Consider the following 23601-nt stretch of genomic DNA (forward strand, 5'->3'; position numbering starts at 1 on the left):
AAAAGAGCTAGATTTTCTTTTTCTCTATGAGTAATATATTTGTCCAGTTATTGGCAACATAACTGATCAGCTTGAAGCTTCCTTTTCATTGCTGTGTAACAATCTTTTAAGTAGTTTTTTTCTTATGACTAGTGGGATCTTTGCTTACAATTCTGGTCTCCTCGCATATATAGGAATAATAGGACTTTCTGAAGGGTCTGAAATTCTCATTTGAGCTGTCTCTGCTGGAGTTAGGAGCAGAGTCTCTGGTAGAAGTGTCAGTGAAAGAGGAGACAGGAGGGAGGTGGATGCTTTTTTATGGTTCACAGATACTGTTGCACGTCTTGAATTCATTAATTTCTGTAACCTTGAACTTTTTTGTCAAGACTGATGTTTGTCTAGATGAAATTAAAATGAGCAGTCCCAAGAGATTCAGACTGCTTGCTTCAATTAGACACAGGCTGCCTCACTGTTGTATAATATTTAAGGTCTTCCTGAGTTGCTGTCTGTTGCAGCTGTCTGCCTGCTGTGACTTGCTGCTAGTGATCAAGGTGGGAAGAGTGCTACTTGACTGAAGATGGAGATGAGAAAAACATTCTCCTCAAAATTCTTAATGCATGCTCATGTTCATCTTGTTTTGTTTCATTTTGTTGTTTCTTTTTTTTTTTTTTTTAAAGGGGAACAGTTTATATCATAGCACCATTTCCTTCTTATTAACCAGAATGTTTTGCAACTTGGTATTGTTTGGAAAAAATTCAGATCTTAAGAGAAATTCTTGGCTTGTCTGGTACTTAAAGAAACTGTCACCTGTTTCTGTCAGTGGAAACTCTGCTTCCTTGTGGCTTAGAGAACTCTTGAGTGCTGATTTCTTGCCCTAATCTGATAGGTACTTTGTATATGTGTGTGGTGTCACTTAGATGCTGTCCATACATCTGTGTTTTCTACAAGCTTACTTTGTGGAAGGAAATTGATAGCACTTCAGCAAAGTCTCACTGATGGAGGATCAGATAGTGTTAATGCAGAGGGTGTTAAGTATTGGAGCAATAAAACAGCTTTATGTAACTTACTGTTGTTGTTCACTCCAAGTATGCTCTGGAGTTCATCAGGACCTCTCTTGGCCAGTTTATTTTCCTGTTTTTTTGTAAATGTGGGATTTTTCCTCCTCTGCTGGCCATGAACAAACACTCTGTCTCATGAAAACAAATGACTTTCAACAAGACAAGAGGGCATGGTCTTAAGTTGTGCCAGGGGAAGTTTAGGTTAGATATTAGAAAGAATTTCTTTACGGAGAGGGTGATCAGACATTGGAATGGGCTGCCCAGGGAAGTAGTGGATTCTCCGTCCCTGGAGATATTTAAAAAGAGACTGGATGTGGCACTCAGTGCCATGGTCTAGCAACCGCAATGGTGGTTCAAGGGTTGGACTTGATGATCTCTGAGGTCCCTTCCAACCCAGCCAATTCTATGATTCTATGATTCTATGATTCTATGAAAAATGGCTTTGGTTATGTTATTTCTGGGAGAGGTTCTGCTGGGCAATGTCTTTGCAGCTGGGTCCCTGCTGACTTTTGGAGTTGAACTCAAGCTTCAGTAAGTGGAATTTCTCTGATACAGTCACTCTACAAAGTGCTGTAAAGCATAAGGCTAAACTGAGAAAAAGAACATAAATACTTTATTTTATGGAAATAATCTTGATGTAAGCAAGCTTGCATTTTCATTACTTGGAGGCTTCTGCATACATGATTATCAAGTTAATGACTACACATATATGTATTGATGCTAAGGGAATTAACATACCATGTCTTAACAGAAAAAGTTATTAGTCTTACAATAAAACAGAAGTATTTATTCTTACAAAATATGTGTGCCACGTGTAGTTCCATAGTTACCTAAGAAATATTTTCAAACCACTCACTTTTGTATAGGTTTCTTGACTAATGCCTATATCCCATATTTCTTTTTCAGATCTACCTTGAGTGAAGTTTGACAGAAAATGTTACAGAGGTTTTGTCTCTGGAAATGTTTACCTGTAGGGATTGCAGTTGCTGCTATCTTAGCAGGTTGTTTGGCCCAGAATGATGAAGGTAAGGTTTCTGCGTGGGGGCAAAAAAGTAGTTTGATATGTAGTAGGGAAGAGAGGTTAGAACAAAAAAAAGGTATATTTCATTATTTTAAGCATCTGATTATTATTATTATATCTTAGAAATGTGTTGATTTACCAGGCAAGATCTTAAGGTATGATTATTCTCTATTGGACTCTAGCATTACAATTTATTTCCTCTTGTTCTTTGGTCAAGTACTTTCCTTTTTTTTCTTTTTTAATTAAAGCTCTCAGGAATATAAGAGAAGGTTGCTAATGGGCTGTCTATGTATCTGACAAAAAAAAAGTTAATATCCCACAATGAGGGTCTTCTAGAGAATGCTTCAGAAATTCCAAAATGTGGCACCAGTAGCTCATGTTCATCCTCACAGCATCTTGGTAAAGTTTGATTAAGAGATACCAGAAATACCTTTTGCCAGTTATCTATAGTAATAAACAAATAAAAGACCTGGATGACTCTTTACTTTTTGAAGACTTAAAAAAAGCTGAAGAAAACTTCCACATAGTTTTCTTTAAATACTTGTAAGAATAATGAGGGGAATAAGCAAAAAGAAATTATGGTTTCAGAAGGTTTGCTATGAACTTGCTCTTTATAAATATCACTTATGCCTTCCATGCATATTTGACTTGCAGCTGAATATTCTTTGAGTAAATTCAGTTGTGGCTGTTTTGTTTTCATGAAGTTTTGTTTGTGAAGTTTTGTTTTCATGACAGCTCTTCAGTCCTACTTGAATTTTGCTTGGATTTTCTTGGTATCCAGTAGAAAGTATATTTTTCTTGCTCTGTTACTTGTTCTCCAAATGTGTTTTTCTTCTATCCTCCAGCCTAGTCTGACCTTGTATTTGATGTCTGTCGTAAACAAGAAAACCTACTTCATTTTGTCTACTGTTGTACACTATCATTTTAGCTTCATTCTTGATGCTGAAGTGTATGAGCTGCTCATATTCAGATACTTGATCTGTGCTTGTATACAATTAGCTTGCTTTTTAATATTTTATTATACTGAAGGAGTCTTGGACAACCCTGATCTCCTTTTATGACACAGTGACCTGCATATTAGATGAGGGAAAGTCTGTGGACGTTGTCCGTCTTGACTTCAGTAAGGCATTTAACACAGTTTCCCACAGCATTCTCCCAGAAAAGTTGGCTGCTCACAGCTTGGATGGACATACGGTTTACTGGTTTAAAACTGGTTGGATGGCTGAGCCATCCCCTAGGACTCAGTCCCAGGGCCACTTCTCTTTAACATCTTTACCAGTGATGTGGACAAAGGAATAGAGTGCACCCCTAGTAAACTTGCAGATGACACCAAGCTGAGTGGAAGTGTTGACCTGCCTGAGGGTAGGGAGGCTCTACAGAGGGATCCAGACAGGCTTGATCAATGTGCCAAGGAAAACTGCAGGAGTTTCAATAAAGCCAAATGTCAGGTTCTCACTTGGGCCACAACAACACCCAGCAGTGTTACAGGCTTGGGGAGGAGTGGCTGGAGAGCTGCCCAGCAGAGAGGGACCTGGGTGTGCTGATTGACAGCTGGATGCACCTGAGCCAGCAGTGCAGCTAAGGGGGCCAAGAGGGCCAATGGCATCCTGGCCTGTATAAGGAATGGTGTGGTCATCAGGACCAGGGAGGTGATGTTACCCCTGTACTCGTCACTGGCGAAACTGAACCTTGAGTAGTCTTCAGTTTGGGCCTTCTTACTACAGAAAGGACATTGTGCTACTCGAGAGTGCCCAGACAGGGGCAACAAAGCTGATGAAGGGTTTGGAGCACAAATCTTAGAAGGGATGTCTGAGGAGGCTGGGGTTGTTCAGCCTAGAGAAAAGGAGGCTGGGGGAGGCCATATTATTATCCACAGCTACCTTTAAGGAGGTTGTAAAGAGGTGAGGATTGTTCTTTTCAGTGAAGTTACAAGTGACATGAAAGAGGTTATGGCCTCATGTTGTGGCAGGGGAGGTTTGGGGCAGGCAGAATCTCTTTATTGAAAACATTACCAGGCATTGGAACAGGCTGCCCAGGGCAGTGGTGGAGTCACCACCCTTTGGGGGTATTTGAGTGGTATAGACCTAGTGGTTTGGGATGTGGCTTAGTTAAGGTCTTGTCAGTGTAAGTTAATGATTGCACTCAATGATCTTGAAAGTCTTTTTCAACCAAGGTAATTCTATGATTCTGAGTAGGACCATTTTGTTTTTCAATATTGGACTTGGTGTAATGGTTGTCAAGTTGTCTTTGAGCTGCAAAGCGCTTGATTTGAGAGTGGAGAGGCTGCATGACAGTAGCCTGTTCCCTGGTGTGTTCAGCAGCAGGGGAAGAAGTGGATGCTGGAGGGTGAGGGGAATAAGCTGAAGGGATGAGGGGAATCAGGATTATGGGACTGCATTAGGCTCTATCTGTTTGGGGTTATTGAAAAGAGATCAGTCATGGCAATCTGAAAATGCAAAGTGATACTTTTTACCGTGATCTTTTTTGCACTGACACATGCAACATCTTAGCATTAATCTGAAGAGACATCCTTGATCAAAATAACATTATGAATTTAAGTTGAATATTGATTTCTAGTTACACTGGAACAAGACTGAAATGTGCAATGCATGTAGCACTGATGCCCCAGAAAATACAGTAGCAGACAGTTTGATATTTTAAAATAGGAAAATGGATTCCTCAGGTTTTGATTTATGTTCCTTAGTACTTATATGACAATTTCTGTGTTCATTAATGTTGCCATCTCAGAAAGTATGCAGAGGGTATGTACCTTTTTGTTACAGGTAATTTAGAAGAAGGGAAAGATAGTTGTCCTCAGTTCTATATAAATCTATTATTCATGAATGCTAATGTGACTGAAAATGTATAGCAACATCCTCATTAAAAAAGCTGTAAACACGTAGTTGCAGTTAATAATCTGCACTGTTGCATGGTAGGATCACCTGGTAGGAGTGTGCAGCTTCTTCCTTTCCATGTTGGGAGTTACTGGGAGCAGGTGAAAATTGCATCGCTGACAGGTAGCAATGGCAGCAGAAACTCAGCTAATTAGAATTTTTTTTTCTTCTATAAATTGCCTTACACCCCTTTAACTTTTATTTTGCTTCTTATATTGAATATTTGCAATATTTCAATGAAAATTTGCTAATAAGGCTTGTGTCATTAGGAAATGTAGAAACCCGAAAATACAGAATGTTTTGAAGTCCAGTCTAAATATTATGGATGAATTAGTTAACAACCAAGCAACTCCAAATATGCAGGACTTTGGAAATGGAATTCAGACAGTATTGGGGGGTTACAGGCTTCATTTACATGCTTGAAAGTTTGTGTTTTCTGTGTAAGTCAGTGCTTCAGATGAGTTTAAAAGGATCCCTGCTAGTGTGCCCGTATTGTGATACTCTTCCTTGGGGTTTTTTGTGGTTTGTTCTCTTTTTGTGTTTTTTATTGGTCCTGGCTCGTGTCATTTTGTTTAGCACAAATCCCAAACTTCATTTAATACCTACTGATAATATTCTTATATGTAGTTTGAACAGAGCAGATTTGCTTTTCAATGAACATAGATGCATACATCTAAGGGTACTTCAATGGGGAAAAGTTCAGAAATGCTGTTTATTGAGGATAATGCAACACCACAATGCAAACTTGAGAATTAACTGGGTTTTTTCCCTCCATATTAAGGAAAGAGTAAATCTAGCAAAAGGTACTTCTAATAGGTTCAAGGTACTTGTACAAATACCATAATGCTACAATAGAAAAAGCCAGGCTGGGGTACTGGTTATTCAACAGATGTCTCCCAGCTAATGAGATAATGCCTATAAAAGCAGTTACTTTGAAATATATTTCTTGAAGCAGAATAGTTCTGTAGTTACATTATTGCACAGAAGTACTTTGGCATGTCTGGGACTGGTAGGTTTGTACTAATGTGGAATAACAAAATTTGTAATCTAACAGTTAACATATAGAAGATGTGGTCTTTTAGCAACTGCAGTTTTAAAAAGTGTAGTTATTTTAACAGCAGAACAATCATGAATGCAAACAGGAAAGATCAATTATGGCAGAAATTACAGTTTGCTTCCTCATATCTAGCAGGCAAATGATCCATTTGCATGGGTGTAGTTGTGTGTACTTAGGTTTTGCTCCACTACCTCATATTTTCTCAATTTCCTGTTTTTTCTTGACCTCTTGAGTCATCAAATCTTTTCCAGCCACAACAAAGTAGCCTTAAAAACTTTATCAAAGACTACTTTGGAAATGGTTAGGTTGCTTTTTTCCTATATTTGTTAGAAAGCTTCCCTAGCATCTCGCTTGTTCATTTGGCTCAATGCCCTTGCCTTGCAGAAATTAGACAAATTAGTCATGGCTAGTTGACAAGTGCTGATGTAAAGTGAGTATGTAAAATCTATTGATGCTTTACATCTACTTCAATCTCTTTTTATTAAAAAACACACACTCATCTTCCCCCTCAAAATAATATTTAAACTCTAATTTAGTGTAAAAAGTTATCACAATAATCTCTGTACTGTTGATGCACTCATTCAGTATTTTCTTCTAGTGATTTCTCTGTATTATTCTTTTGGTCAATCAGGTGGTCTGCTAGAATACATTTAAGACTGTGGGTGAATGAGTAATGTGGGTTATTTGTTGTTTGGTTCTTTTGTTTGCTTGTTTGTTTTCTGAAAAAGAAATCTTATTTTACACTTTATGCTGCCCCTGGTTAGCCGTTTTCCAAGCAGGACAAATGCTACTAAGATTTTGTTGTTTGTTTTGTTTTATCAGTATTTTCTCTTAAATAAAAATAAAAATGTCAGTTATAGCCTTCCAAAGTGTCAAATTATTCGAGCTGCAATCTTCTTTTATTTTTCCTTTTTTCTTTTTAAACACTTCAGAAGCAGTCTTTTTGTCAGTAAAGAGGGCTGCTGAATTTAAAGGCTGGCTGTGTGCACTTTCATGCCATATAGAAATGATTCAGCAAAAATGATGATTAACAGATTTAATACTCTTCAGCATATATCTATTCTGAAAGCTATAGCTGTGAACTTGAGCATAGAAGTATTATTCTTTACTCCTAAAAGATCAAAGAAAGGCAAAAGTAATTCTGGTCACTGTTTAAAACCAAAAGAAAACCAAAAGCAAACCTGAATTTCCACCAACAGAAGTTGCAATGATTTTGTTAATAGGATTTTCAGAAGTGTTGAATGGGATTGTGAATTGTGGTCATCTGTTTAATATAAAGACATCTTTAAAGGATTTTTGAAGATGGGAATTTGTTTGGGCTGCTTTTAACCTGAAGGTGACTTGTTTTGCCCTTTTTCTTACACAAATGAAGAAAAGACTTGAGAAGTCTCTTATATTTCACTTGAAAATTTTATGCTGTAAAAAAGAATACTGACAAATATACTCAATTAATACACTCAGAGATGAGATCATTTTGGTACTTATGTTATCTTGTAATGCAGGTGAAAATTAGGATTGTGTTCTAGGGAGTTCTTCCCCTCCTGGCCCTCAAGACGAGGCTTCTGAAGGCTTTCTAAGGTCCTTTGCACAACCTGATACTTGCTATCATCTGTCTCATCACCCTACATCAGCTGACCCAGGGACTTGTTATGCTGCTGTATCATCACAAAACATCAATAGTAGAATTCCACTTCCATTTGGTATTGAATCAGTTGGAATATATGGTGAAGTAGGAATGATCTATTTTCATTTGTTCAAACACTTTTTTCAAAGGTTTGGATGACTTCAGACTTAGCACCAAACCAGTCTGATATTACTTTCTAATCTTATAGTTTCAGACTCATTTCCTTACTTTTGACCACTCTAGCCTGCTGAGCAGGAGATGTTTCATTAAATCTGCACTGTGGAATATCTGTCTGTCACTGGGGGCTCAGTAGGTTTTGTTTAATTCTAACCTACTACATGGATCTTTTCTCAGAGAATAGGAATTGCAAGCAGGAGTGCCTCTGCAGGACAGGAATTTCATGCTTGGGAAGCTTGAAGGAATACATGGGAATCTTTTCATTACAGTCCACCTAACCATGTAGATTTAGAGGGAAAAAACAAATATCTCATTTTGGTTGAAATATAAGGTAGTAGATATTAGCTTTTGTCCTTCAGCCCATGAAGGGCTCTTGAAGGGCTGAATCAACATGGGTTGTTTTGTTAGGGGAGGAATATAGAGTTGTCTGGGGTAAAATATACAGCAGGGAGAAATTCAGGGAATAACTGACTTGAGTGGAAACTGGTGGAAAACTGATATGTATCATAAATATCTCATATCATGGTGTATGCAGTAGGGTTGTGCAGAATATGAAGTGTCTATTTTGTTTCGGGTTTTTTTTTAACCTTTGATTCAAAGCTGGCAGTGTGGGAAGGAAGCTTCCCAAGGAAGCAGATTGCCAGGTGAGTCTGGCTGTGCTAAAGGAGCTGCTGGAGAATGATCTCCTGCTGCAGTACCTTGTGCCTGTTCTCCAGACTGATATTGAGCTAAAGGTGTATTGGGATTCTTCTTACTGCATTATTGGGATACTTCTTACTGTATTGGTTTAATGCCTCATGCACAGGCACAGATCTTTCACCTCTGTATCAAAATAACAGAAGCTTTTACTCCCAATTTCTTTTGTACTGTAAAAACAAACAAAACAAAACCAAACAACCCAACCCCCAAAAAACAACAACAAAAAAAGCCACACAAACCCCCCCCCCCCAAAACCAGAAAAAAAACCCAAACAAACCCAAACCACAAAAAACCACCACCACCTGAGTAACTGTGGCTTGCTGGGTTTATTCTCCATTGCCTCTTTATGCTGAGGCAAGTCACCTTACAGCTTTGTAAGTGCTGGATGTGCAGCAGAGGTGGGTGATACCAAGTCCAGAAGGACTTCATAGCAGCATCCAGGTTAGATATAGTGTAAAATTGTATCCTAAGTGGATTCTCATGCTAAATGATGGCTTTTCAAGGCATCATTTGCCAGGCAGGCAGGAACACATCTCTTGCAGACTTTAGCACTTGAGAAAGTGTTGAAGTGACTTTAAGCCTATCTAGAGTTAGTGCTGCTATCTAATATGAAATAAAATTGACACTAATCACAAGGTTTACTTACCCAAGTGTGTATTTAATGTAGTGAGACAGGACCAGGTGCCCTGAGTTATTGATGAGTGGGTGTGGGTTCACCTGTGTCTGGCCTCCCTCCTGAGCATGTGCAGGAGCAGGGGGCCAATAAGAGAGCAGCTGACACCCACAGAGAGAGCTCTCACTCTTCAGTGAGGATTGAGAAGCCCACAGCTCGAGGAGCCCCAGGAGCAGGCAAGAAGGGGTAGACCCCGGAGCCCCAGGAACAGCCCTAGGACATCGTCCAGGAATGGGCTAAGCCCCGAGGCCTCAGGATCAGCCCTAGGAGCAAGAAGGGCTCCCTTCCCGCAACATTTAACTTCATAAGGGTTAAGCAGGTAGCAGGTATTTTTTTATCTGACTGTAAGGAATGGCCATATAAATGGTCTTTATCTTTGCGATGAGTAGGTAATTGCTTTTTAAATAAGGGTTTTCCTGTTAAAAGGACAACTGTGCAATTCCCTTTTGCCACCAGGATTGCTCAGGCCCAAGTTCCACCCCTCTTCTAGTTACTGTCTTTCATTCAGTTAAACAGTATTATGCTACAAAAATTGGAAACCTAAATGATTTCACAAATCACTCAGAGTCTACTTTAAATAAAAAACAGTTTCAGATCTTTTTATATTACTGTTGGGCAGGAAATTAACTCAATAAAATTTATACTGGAATACATGTATCCCCTTGATCATTCTCTGAGCCTTAGCTGATCAGATCCAGTGGAAAGAGGGGGTGATGCTAAGAGGTGTTTGCCTAAGGGCTGACTGGGGAAGCCACTGTTCTTCAGAACAGAAGTAGTTTGCTTGCTTTATGAAAACTTGCTGCTTATGGTTGGGAGCTCTGGAACTTGGCTCTGTAACAATCCTAAATGGCAAAGGAGCTGCCCTTGATGTCTTTGAATTGTAGTTCATTAGTTCCTCTGGAGAGTCTAGTTCTCCAAAGTGTAATTGATGGGGCGTGTGGCACTCAAAGCTATGGTTTGAGTCTGCAGCAGATGAGTTTCCACTTGGCAGGAGTGGAGTTGAGTCCATAAAATATGGGTATTAGCAAAAAGGTTCATCTCAGTTAATGTGCAAATTTCAGCCCTCAGTCTCTGGGCAGAAGTGACTGAGTACCCTATGTATTCTCTGTGATGATGCTGGGATGGATGAGGCAGGAAGCCCAGCTCCCAACATCCTTAGAACAACCAGGCTGTAGGATATAGCTAGGAACAAGCCTCCTAATAGGCAGTAGTCTATCAAGTTCTTTCTGCTCAGCCTGATTCTTTCAGTACATGAGGTATTGTGTGCTGGATTGCCTAGATGGTATGGTTACAAACATGGATGTTCTTTGGGTGTCCTAGGACCTGAGTGACCTGAGCCATCCCTTGATGTGGGAAAGCTGTGAACACTAAGCTGATGCTTTTCCTCCAAGGGTCAGGTTAGACTCACATCTCAGAAGGAAAAGCCTGGTGTGTCCCCGCTCTAAGACTGGTTTGGACTTGTGGAATTGCATAGATGTTCTGGGTTGATGTGCCATGTTTTGGTAGTGGTGGAGGGGCACCAGGGTTGGCTCCTGTGAGAAGCTGCTGAAAGCTTTCCTGGCGCCAAAAAGTCTGTCCCCACCTCTGGCTAATGTGGAGCCCATCAGTGACAATGGATGTGCCTTTGCAATGAATATATTCAAGAACGAAAACAAAAGGGCTTTAAGTCCTCAGGGCAGAGGAGGGAGGAATATCAGAGGGGAGAGCAATGCTGGAGCAGATACCAAGGTTGGTGAGGAAGGAGGGGGAGAAGCTGCCTGAGCAGAGGTTCCCCTGCATCCCAAGATAGGACTTGCAGCCCCTGGAGAACCAGTGGAGCAGCCAGTGAAGGATCACAGTTGAGCAGAAGTGGAGCTGCTGCCATGGAGGACCCCGTGCCCGGGGAGGTGACTGTTCCCAAAGCAGCCCATGACTCTCTTCTATGGGAGCAACCCCATGCTGGAGCAGGAGAAGACTGTGGGGAATTCTTCTCCCTGAGGAGGAAGGATCAGCAGAAAACAGCCTGTGATGAGTGGACTGCAACCCCCACTCCCCATTCCCCTGTGATGCCATGGGGGTGAAGGTAGAGATATTGGGAACAAAGTTATTTGAGCCCAGGAAGAAGGGGGAGTGGGGTGAGGTGTTTAAATTCTGGGTTTTGTTTTCTCTTTTGCCCTGTTTTGACTTGATCAATAATAACGTAAATTGATTTTATTTTTCCCAGTTGAATATGTTTTGCCCATGACCTTAACTGTTGAATGAAGCCCTCCTGGTCTTTGTCTTGGCACACCAGGTTTTGGGTGGATTTCCTCCCCAACACCCCAAAATGGGGAGGGGGAGTAGGTGTCATTGTGGTCCTTCATTACTGTGTCTAAACCATTACAACTGTAACTCCAGTGATACTGGGCTGGAGCTGAAACTCAGCAACAGTTGTGTCTGTGCTTTCATACAGTGATTTAGAGCCATCGACTGTGCATATTGAGCAGAGCCCTGTCCTGTACATTTTTGTGCATTATTGGTAATGTTTGAAACAGTCTTGAGTGGAGAGTGATATCTGTAAATTTATTTTACAATGTAGTTGATATTTTAACAGAGAGTTAGTTTTCTGGAACACTGTATCTGTTTGTGATCTCTATCTCGTGTCCCTGTTTCACAAAACAAATTGATCACTGCCACTACCATCAGTTTCTTTCAGCCAAGACAGATGGTGCCCTGCCATAGTGTTAACAGGATGGTGCTTTCTCACATGTGGCAGATTTCTCTCATGATTTTGGGGGATGCAGCTGGATTAATGTGTATTGCTGGATACAGAGGGTTATACTGCAACCGTAGTGTGTGTGTTTTTTCTGCAGTAAAACTCTTCAGTCGAGGATACCCAAATCTAATTGCAAACATGCATGCATTAATGATAAGTGGATATGTACATGTGCATTTGACATCTCTGTTCTCAAGAGCATAAAGACACTGAAGACAACAGCCTCTCCTGTGCTTGGGTTTCTTATTCTTGGATTGGCTCATTCTCTCCAGCCTTAAATTAGCTGCCAAGGTTCCCCTTCTGCACAGATGCATATTCTTAATTTCAATCTAAACAGAGTTCACTTGCTGTAGATGGGACATTACAACTTCAATTATTCAAAATAGTTTTCCAAGCAATCCTTGGTTTTGTATTTTTTGTGTAGTTCCGCATGTTCTAACATTGTTCCCCACAAGATAAAATCCATCTGCACTGATCCTGTAAATCAAGACCTCGATTACCTTGAGAATTGTTGACACCTCTGGCCAGATCAGCAGAACCTGCTTGTTTAATTTTATTCTAGTTTTCTCTTAAGCATTCAGTAGGGTACTACATGTAGCAGTAAGATAGCTCGTACTAATTGCCCATATTTCTTAGTATGAGGCCCTTCATAAGAACAACTGTAAATATTTTAACTTGGTTATTTGTTGAAATTACTTTGGAGGAAATCAGGCTTTGACATTTTAGAGAGCAAGAGTCTGACATAAAAAAAAATAATGGAGATCTACAAATGACAGCATTTAAAATCCACATATATTCCTTAGTGCCATATTATTCATTATTTACTTTGCCTAATTTTTTTTTTTTTTTTTTTAAATTGCAGGCACTGTGCTGACTTATTTGTATTCACACATTGCATATGTAGTAGTAGTTTGGAAACTGAGAATTTCTAGGTGTGTTGTGGTGACATGGGAAGCTAGCAGTCTTTTTTTTTTTACTGCAGTAGACTATTTGTGTTAATTCAGAATCCTTGAGCTACTTAGGGTTGAAGTTGGCCGTAGGTAGCCTGCAAACATAGATGGGAAGAACTTAGAAATACAGTCTTCATAGCACAAGTGTCTTGACTGCAGCTGATTTTCAAACTAACCCTTTCTAAAAGTATTTTCATAAGTTGAAGCAATAGGTCTCGAGAAGAAATTGGATCAATTGGGGAGCTCAAAGTTGCAGTGTTCTCTGCCATAGATTGCATAGCTACCAGAGGACTGGTGAGGAATAGAATGAGATGGAAATTGAAACACAGAGATGTTTTCTGAGCAGAAACATGAGTTTCCAGAATTCATGAATACACCCTTTTTAAAAAAAACTCTTTAAATTCAGGGTGTGGGGAGAAACACCTATGTGCTTCTTCCTTTTTCTCCAGACTTTACCTTCTTCCTGCTGGCTAGGAGGTGTAGTGCTCATTCTTTTTCATGGGCAGTCTTGTATAAATACCCATTTTTGTGCATTGTAACAACCTCTCCCTTCGGGGTTTCCTGTTCTGCCACTGAACTTTATACCAGCTTGACAGGCTGCATATTCCTTCTGCTCCTCTGCCCTTTCATTCTACTTTCCAAACTCTCATCTCATTTTTCTTTGTCTTGCTGAGTCCAGCAGTTAGAATTGTTTTCTGAATGTTTATTGACACTGTCAGAGGTTGACAAATAAACTGTGATAGAAATTACCTCCCTGTTGCTACCATGTTTCAATTTAATTTGGAGGGTTTTTTTGTGAGAAGTGTCTGTTTAAAACAAGTCACAGGAACTCCATCTTGAGCAAAACTTGATTTTATTCTTATTTGATTTTCATGTAATAAGAGCTGTTGCATAGCTGTGTCCTTTAGGAGCACAGGTTCTGTGAATTATATTACAGATTGGGTTTTGAATCATTTCAAATTGCTCACTTTTGCTTAAGTTCAGTTGTCAGGAGTGATATTTTTAATGGCATCAGTAACAAGAATAAGTTTTCTAATACGTGCAAAGACATGATTGAATAGTGGGTTATCACAAGGCATCTCCAATTACAATAGCAATAAATAAAGTTTTAAGTAATTAGTATAGAAAAAGATAAGATCAGTAGTACCATAGCTAGATTATTCTGAAAAACATGAAGTGTGGAATTTTCTTTCAGAGGAGATGTTGACTTTCTTGTTTATTACTTGGCAAGTATGGACTCCTATTTAGGACTGCTTTAAATAGGGTCCAGGTTTTTTCAGTGCTTCCAGAAGAAGACTTCTCAAGGTCTGAGTTCATGCCCCAGACAATGGGATCTCTGCTGTGGTGTGTGCAGTGGGAGCAGAGTCTTAGGGCATTAACTGTAAAGGATGAGCTCTCACAGCTCATTTTAATGCATTCATTTTACAGTAATCATTTTCAGATTAGGGGATCATTACTGTTCAGCTGTTGTCTATCATTAAATACAATCAGTGCTTTTCTTGACTAAAGCTCATGTAAACTCAGCCAATCTCTGGGGATTTATATGAAATGCCTGAGATGAGGAAATTGGGTTTTGAACCAAAACCTAAAAACAGTCACCTTAAGAAACCTTAAACCAAACAACCTGCCCTCCTTTTCCACAAATACTGCTGTAGGTTTTGAAGTAACTGTAGGTTCTAATTGTTGGCCTATGGTGTCAGGTAAATAAAGCTTTTGTCTTGTACAAAAGATAAGACTATGATAGTAATATTTAACTTAAAACAATTAGAACAGACTTGGAAAGATTTTTCTCCTGGAAGACTTTTGCCCCTATGCACAGACTGGGTCTCCTCATAGTCAAGTACCCTTTCTCTCATCTCTTCTAGAGAATCTCTGTTGAATTATAAAAGATATTTTTTTATTTTTTAATTTAGATGATGAAAGAGTAACTTTTGAGTGAGTGGAAGAAAGCAGTAGATGGATTTAAGGAAAAAAAAACAGGTTCAAGGACCTTACAAATTTAGTTTAAAAAAAAAAATCTGTCCTTTAACTGCACTATTTATTAGACAGTGTGTTGAGGCACAGAAAACCTAAATTGGTGCAGAGATGAATAATTTATATGTGTGGACTACAATGAGCAGAATTAAAATATCTAAATATTATCAGATTACTGTGATGTGCCTAATTAAGCCTGATTGCAAAGTGAAGGGCTGAGGAGGTAAAAATGGCAGCAAGGGAAAGAAATTGCTGATTGGAGTGATAGATTAATGGGATTTCTCTGCAATGGGAGGCTGAACAGATCTAGTGTGAATTATCCTAGGAAGGGGAGTTTCACAGGATGGGTGTTGTGATATGAGCTGGAGAGTTTTTACCTAGAATGTCATTTCTTGTGGAAAGTGGCAAAGATGATGCCAGTGATAAGAAAGGAATTTGCAAATGTAGCCACTTGCTTAACAGAGGGACAGTGCAAAATTACTGAAAAATAGTGGAAAAACACCAAGAGAACTTGGGGGAAGGACCCTGAGGAAGGGCTAGAGTATAAATAGGACTCTCAGTTTGGATGAGTGACTGAGTCTGTGCCTCAGTATGCCACAATTTCTGTTTCCTTTTTTGAATCCAGTGGTGATAAAAATGATCACTTCTTGTTTGGAGGTATTGCAAAATGTTAGGCATTTTTCAACATATGTCTGCAGGGCAGTAAATAGTTCACTTACATTTGCCACTTTGCTTGATGCTGTACCATAATATTGTAGTCTTACTCCATGATTTTTAAACTACTAATTATTTTGCCTCCAGTAGTGATGCAACATTAAATACTTGATTTGTTTGTCTCTTACAATACATCAAATGTGATACCATCTGTTCAGAAAAAGAAGTTATTGACAAAATAATTATTTTTTCTCTTCATTTGCTAGAATGAGCTGTTTATATTTATTCAATTATTCTGACAAGAAGGATTTTCTGTTAGTAGTATCATCTTGTTTTGGAACATCATTGGTTTGAGGAGCTACATATAATTCTGTTACTGCCAAGTATTTTCCTGGCTTAAAGGATATTTCATAGGACAGGAGTTAATTATTTGACCTGCTGTATGAGATTTGCATGAGACTAATTTCACAGCTTATTTCCAAACAGTTGTTTGATAACACTTGCTTGTTGGACCCTGAAGAGGAACATGCAGTCATAAGCAGCCCTGGGCTTCCCTTATTTAAAAATTCAGTTTGAACATCTGGATGGTCCTGGCTTAAAAGAAGGCCTGATGTTACATTGGTATTGCTGTATGCTTTAGTTTTCATCTTTACTTCATGTCCAGTTGGCCAATGCAGACTGATTCTATGTTTTGAAAAATAGATGGGCTTTTTTTCCTCTGGAGAAAACACAGGAAGGATAACACAGCACAAAAATAAAGCATTCAAAAACAATAGCAAGTTTTGAAAAAATTAAAAAAAAAAAACACAACAAAACAGCAGACTATTTTCTCTTCCTATGGTATAGCTGATGGTGATGCTGCATGACAGAACATTTGATATATTTCATTGTTATCAGTGATTATATTATTCTCTTCTATCTTCATACATAAAAACAATAAGGTTTTACTCATCTTTGCAAATATTTCCTGACTCATCAGACTTCTTTCTTCCATGAAATGCCTGTGATTCTGGCCCATGACTCTAAATGTTTCATCCTGATGGTTGTTGTTTGGTGAAGTTGTGATAAAGGAAACCTTTCAAAAATTTCCAAATTGTTCCTGTTTTTTGGCAATAATACTTATGAACAGTGGGACACCTGGCTGTAAATTGAGGAGCACTGTTGGTCTGTTGTGTGAGAAGGCTCGCACAGCATCAGCAGTTGAGTGATGTGAGTTTGGTTCATGCCCCTGTCAATGCACAGAAAATAATCCCCTGTAAATGAGTCCCACTGCTCAGAATGTGGAGTGAGGAGTTCCCTGTAGCTGATACTCATTGGGATGGGCACTTGAGGTTTTTGAGCAAGATTTGTACCCCTATTACTACTTTTAATTTCATGGTGTGTGTGTATAAATAACTTTATGTGTATAAATCCAGTATTTCATGCTAAATATAACAGAAGCAGATAGGGAATTTTCTAGTAAGAGGCTCTAGAGAGATAGTTGTGATGTTTGCCTTCTAAGAAACATTTTAAAGATTACTTGAACCCTTTTGCCTACTTAGTTACAGTACAGGAGTTGTTAAAATGGAAAAAAATATTGTTTCCCAAATAATATAAATACCATCTCATTTGGTAAGTATTGTTTTGTAAATAAGAGGAGTAAGTTTTAAGCTTTTCATGATTGTTACGTATGTTTTTTGAGCTGTCCCGTTGACCTATCACTAGAAAATCTGCTATTTTATAGCATATGCAACTATAGCAAATTTTGATAGCTTTATAGCATACATTAATCAAAAATGTTATTTTATGGTCTTTTTCAATAGAGACTTTGTTGGCAGTTTATTCTTCTTCACTAAAATGCCACGCTCTGTAGGATATGTTTCTTACGAGATGCTCACAAAGTGTGTTTGTACTGAGGAAATCCATTTCAGTTCAATGAAATGGGGCATCTGCAGTTCCTGGGAAGCATGATCCAGTATGTGAAGAAGATGCTTTCACATAATAGAGTTGTGGTTTGGGAATATTAGAGAGGTTTTGTTCAGAAATGCTCCAATAATTTCTGGGTGAACAGAGTGAAAGGGAAACTTGAATTCACCAAGGAGAAAAGAAGCAGCTGTGTAGTGTAGCTCTGTGAATCTGGTTTTTCATCTTTCTGAGCATCATTAGTTACAGGTTAACACTGTAAAGCTAAAGAAAGCTCCAAGGATTTTATGTGGTTTCTGGTACTTTTAAAATGACCTGCTGCATTAACCTTAACTCTATAAAGTTCTGGTTATCTCAGAGGAGCGAAAAAAAAAGTCAAAGTATTTAAAGGTGAAAATTTACCACTAGTGGAAAAGAAAATTAAAAATGTTCTGTCACAGAGTTCATAAAGATTTGAGCATCTTCCAGGCACAGAAAAACAAAAACCAAAAAAAACCACAAACAAAACAAACCAAACAAAAACCCAGCAATCTGTGTTTTTTTCCATAGGCTTTACTGGCTGTCTGAAATCTCTCTGGCAGTATCTCAAAGGTAAACCAGTGGTGTCCATTTTTCAAATCTAAAGTGCACAACCTGCAGGAAAGCAATATTATTTTTCATTTAATGAGCTTTAGCACATGAGCAATTAAGAAAGCATAATTGAATTCAGCTAATCAGGAAGACACAGCAGCTTGCCTCTGGGATACTGGTCGACTCAATTGCTCCTCATCTCTCCAATTTTATCTGTTTAGTTCATCTGTTTAAACACCAATGGGTATAGTGGCATGGGCTTGTGGTTTCATAGCTCCAAGGGCTTAGCAGTTCTTTTGTTTTGTCTTCAAGCCTTAGAGTTCTTATTCTACTAAGGAGGAATTGATTAACAGGTGATGAGTCCCTGCTTGGTTAATAACGGTCTGGGTGCTCAAAGAATCATGATGGAGACTACTGCATTTTACGTGTCTTTGATTTGCTCAGTATAAAACTGCAACTAAAGCTAGACATTTACAGGCATGGTCTCCAAGCAGCTCCATATAATCAGTGAACCAGTAACTGTCTGATAATTAAAGCAGCTATGAACATCCTGACGCAGAAAGCTAAAATGAGTGAATAGCTTCAGGTAAACGATTGTTTTCTTCATTATCCAGAAACAAAACCCATAATGAACCAGAACTTTAGAATAATTTAAAAAATAATAATTTCATGCTTAAAGAGCATAAACAATCATACACAGAAAATAATAATAGAAAGTCCTATAGCTGTGCTCAGCTGTGTTTTTACAGTCCTTGTGGGTAGGAGCTTTGTATAATTAAGTACTAGAGGTATGAAAGGAAATGCCATGTGTTCCTGTTCTTCCAGTGTAATCAATGGCTTGGATATTCTCTTGTGCATATGGCTAACACAACATTAACCTCTCCATTACAATCAGTCTGGGTATCAAGTAGAAGCTGAGTACTTACGTGGCTGGTGTGCTACATTATCAGTGCCTGCATGCCAGGTAAAATAACAAATAGGGCTGAATGGTGGGGTTAGGAGGGGAATAGTTTTTGTCAGTACTGAATGCTAAGAATGCATCTAAAACATACAGTAAAACCTGTGCAATTGCTCTCTCATCTGCAGGAGTATTTTCATTGTTCTTTCATAGATGAAAACCTTACAGGGAGAATCTGAAAACTCCCCTGTATCTTTGTATTTCCAGTTGTACAATTGAAACTGAGTCAGAAACATCTTGGAGGGTGTCTCTTCCATCACCCTGTTGATGGCTTCTCTGTAACCTGTGGGTCCAAACTATTTTGTCTTTTTGTACTTCTTTGCTGCCCCTCCTTGCTGATATAAAAAATGCAAGTGAATACGGGCTTGAATTGGGCTGATTTAACATGTCTGCCTACTAAGACTATTCCTTTCTGGTCAAATGCTGCTTTAAAAAGTGTTTCTGTGTAGACATGGAGGGAAAAGGATCACTGGTGGGCAGAAGCTTTTTTTGCTGCTTCTAGTTTTCCATAGGAGCCAAAACACTGAGGATGATCAACCTTAATTTCTTTCATCAGATATCCTATTCTTTATTTTGAAATTTTGGTCGTCTTTGTCATAAGAAACTGAATTGGCATTTTATGTTTATTTACCTGTATTCATTACAAGCAACAGGTTTATTTGTTTATAGTTTTTATGGTACTTCTTTTGCTGGTTGGTATCTTGGGAAGTGCAAATTACCACCACTTTTTCTGTTTTAGCAAAAGATATTTTCCCCAGATTAGAGGTAGGGAGAGATTTTGATCATAATCAGTGTATACTATAAGGTGTTTATTTTTTTTTATTTTCTAAGCAGGGAAAAATTGGGAAGTAAATATTTTGAGGGTTTGGAGTCATATTGTAAGGTATATGAAATGTTTTTTCCAGTGTAGCAGAAATATAATTACCCTGTTTTCTTGGTTTTTTTTTTTTTTTCAATTTATCTGTTTTTTCAGGATAAAGATTTCAGACAGCAGATGTACTATGTCTTGACTACATTTTCACTTATATTAATTACAAAACCTCAGAAAATCATCTGGTCTGGAGTGTGAGTTTGTGGAAGATGTCTTTTAGTGTTTAGAGCTTGGAAGAGACCACACACCAGCATCAGCCTCTTTGCTTGACTTTAACACCATGTTTTGGGGTTGCTTGTCATGTTTTGGGAATCCTCTCCAGGGCACCATCTGCTGAAAGATGCCCAGTCAAACATTCCTGTGTCTCATCCCATACCTCTTTCCTTTTATACCTGCTTTACAGGGAGAGGCCTAAAAATCTTAAATTTATTAAAATAAGCCTTAAATTGGTTCAAAGACAAATGAAAGTAATAACCTCTTTACATTTACCAGATAATTTTTTAATTAATAGGGCTCAAGCTTTTTAAACACAAATATGATTAGGGAAAATCTAGCAGGAGTAACAGGTGATGCCATAGATATGTTCTTCATCTCAGTAGCTCACTTATTAAACAGGTGCTTCAAAAAAGTTATTAGTTACACCTTCAGTGCTTTTCACCCAAAGGTTTTTCTAAAATATATTTTTCTAAAATATGTTTTCAAAGAATGTTGAAGAAATCATTAACTTTGCATGTAAGATTTTTATTCACTTTTTCAGAATGTTTTGTTTGGAACTGGGAGATGTTTGTGAATATCCCTGAAAATGTAAATAAGAACTAAAGGAGCCAGGGAGACAAAGTGCAACTAAGTCAGAATTGGTATGATTAGTATTATATGTGTGAAGAATTTTAATTATAAAATTAAAATTTTATCATTTTTTTTCTCAACAAAATAGGAATCAAAATGTGCAACTAATCAGAAGAAAAATAACTCTTTGTAGGTATTCAACAACGAAGTCCTTATTGCTTTTATCATTAACTCAGGTTAAGGCTGTTTAGACACAATCTAAATCTGTGATGGGCAGAAAACAGCTGAGACCTTAATTTATTAAGCAGACATTTCAAGGGATGATGCTTTCTGTGAAGTCTTAATACTTTGCCTTGCTCATAGATGAGGAAATGCAAGTGGATGTGACTCGATCAGGTGGCATGAAAGTGGCATGCACAGTATCTTAAATGCTTTCACACCTTTATATGGAAAAGAACTTGATCTTTCCAGTTCTGGAGCCTGCTCTGGACCTTTTCACCCAGGCCAGGGCAGAGGGGGAGGAGGAGGGGAAGGCAGCGTTTTCCAGATCCTTGGCTAATTGATTTTTACACCTGTGAATATGTGCCAGCATCCTCTGTGCAATGATAATTTCACTTTATTAAGCCTCAAGAACTCGATTTTAAGTAGTAAGTTCATTATGTGCTATTTCCTGGATTCTCCTACTATACATATTCTTGGAAATGCACTTAAAAAGCAGATAATGATAACTTTTACAGTCTAATTGGCCTTTTGCCACTCATGTTTGACACAGTGTCTTCTACTTAAAATATCTGCTTTCAAATTAAAGAGCAGTGCCTATCTTCAAGATGGTGTTCAATGGTAATTAAATAGTAATTTAGTAATTTAAACACAGTATCAGGATCTATATTTTCAAGGTGAAAACATCCAGGTCAGTCCTCTGTCATCCAGTTGGTTGTTTCTGCAGGTATGGGGTAGGGGTTACTCTGGTCTGTGCTGGACAATCCAATGGAATCCTGTAACCATAGGACATAGTGGCTTGTCCACTCATAACGGGGTTATAGTTCCCAGAAGAGGAAAAACTTGGTACTCTGCTGTTAAAATCAAAATGTAGTTGTGGATTAGAGTTGCTAATTTTAGCAGCATTGGAGTAAATGTTCAAGGAGCTGAAGGATTCAGGTGCCTTTTAAGGCACAGAGTTGTCTTGCTTATTTTCATTTCCATGAAGGATGCAGCAGGGTATTACTTTTTTGTGACTTCCTCACCTTCTGTCATTGCTGCCTGATTCCTGATTAAATTACAGGAAGATGTTGATCAACATTAACTTCATTAGAGAAGCCATGAGGAAGATATTTATAGGCACAATATGCAGATATTCCCCAATTGCTAGCTAGTTAATTACCTGCAACATAAACAGTCTTAGAAGTGGCAGGTTAATTAGTGCAGCCTGATTTTGGTGGAGGTGGGTGTGGGTTACCTGCTGGAGATTTGGCACATATGGTACCAAGTGGCATTTTCTTGAACTATTTAAATATGTTCAGCAAGTAGTGCTCAGTCTGGGAGAGGTGACTGCAGGAGAGCAAAGCAGCTTCTTGTCAGAATTTACCTCCAGTGGTAGAACAGAAACTTGACCCTTGGTTTTTGCTTAATATGTGAATGTTGCTGATGTTTAGGATGAGGGAGTTATAATCTTAAAAATCCCAAAGGAGTCTGAGGCTTTACCTCAGTATAACTTTTTTTCTGGCCAAAGCTCTGCTTTTAAAAGAAAGTTGCTGAAACCATAGTCTCAAGAATAAGGTTCAATGCTATTCACTTCCAGTAATATAAGATTTGAAAATTTTACATCTGCTTTTAAAATTAAAATATTCCTGTGTATAGCAAAATTTCATTAATATTTTTTTCTACATTTAATCTTGAACTTCCTCTTAATGTTGCTTTCTTTTTTCTCAGCTAATTTCAGTCAGTTCTGTGGAAGATAAACTTTGCTTTTTATGTCTGTTGTGTACAAAAAAACTCCTGGGCTGTAATGAGAGAAACTGTTAAGGGAATGTGAGAAGCCTCATAATTAAAAGCTATTTCGGTGGCAATGAACATTATTATTGAGCCTAAAGTCTAAAAGTCACAAATTTAACCTTTAGGAACAGGGGAAGGCTAAATACTATTATGTCATCTGTAGTGAGTTTAGCTGTCTGCTCTCCTATGTTTCAGTTAATAAATTCTAACCCCTTTTAATTTTAATGTAAAGAAATTTCACCAGTAATAAAGGTTACAATATCTCAACTGCTTTTTCCAATTGCTTGTACTAGTAGTTAAATGTCTGCTTTTATACAACAGCTGAAGTTGCTGTGACTTAAAAATTTGCTAATAGTACTTGGATTCAGTTTTATTCCAAATATTGAATGTTTTTTCATCCTCCTGTATGAAACTTTTGCCTTAAATGCATCACACAGGTAATAAGGAAAATGCAAATTCAAAAATGCCAAAAGCAGCATGAAATTTTAATGGTTGGTGCATAGTAGTGGTTAAATTCAGGTTTAGTAAACTTCTGAAGTTTAAGCAATTCTGAAGATATTACAGCTCAAGTCATTCAGTGCATTTTAATGGTCTTAAAATTACTTCTTGTGATAGCAATTTTGCATGCTACTTGGCATAGCATCATATCTTTGTGGTTTACAATGTTTTCAGGCACAAGTATGATTTTAAAGGCTGTCAACTCCAAAGCTGCTTATAAAATGGGAAGTTGTTTCAATGAAAAGAATATTGCCCAAAAGAAGGATGGCATGGTGTTTTTCTGGAGTAGTAGCAGTAATATAGCAATTCACAGCACTTGCAGGGCAATTTTCATGTACCAAACAGTTTATAGATATTATATCTGCACAAAAATGGTTGGAGGAATGGAGAAATAAAGCTACAAAATAGATTAGCTGTTTGCATAATCTGTATTAAAACACATTTTCTAAGGCTGTGAGAACAAGCGCTTACAATAATACTCCTTATTTTATGTCCTTTTTGCACTTGATTATCTCTTGGACTCGGCTTTT

The 23601-nt window shown here is 38.1% G+C and overlaps 1 protein-coding gene across 1 annotated transcript in view; it reads left to right on the forward strand.

The window, feature by feature from the left end:
• The window catches only part of PCDH15 (protocadherin related 15), a 350336-nt gene that overhangs the window by 42740 nt on the left and 283995 nt on the right, over nucleotides 1-23601 (forward strand). The window contains exon 2 of the mRNA XM_030453000.1: nucleotides 1944-2062. Coding sequence (XP_030308860.1) covers nucleotides 1972-2062 — 91 coding nt within the window. The 5' untranslated portion in view covers nucleotides 1944-1971. The remainder of the gene's footprint in view (nucleotides 1-1943; nucleotides 2063-23601) is intronic.

This window comes from Calypte anna, chromosome 6 (assembly GCF_003957555.1).
Source record: "Calypte anna isolate BGI_N300 chromosome 6, bCalAnn1_v1.p, whole genome shotgun sequence".
Classification (NCBI taxonomy): Eukaryota; Metazoa; Chordata; class Aves; order Apodiformes; family Trochilidae; genus Calypte; species Calypte anna.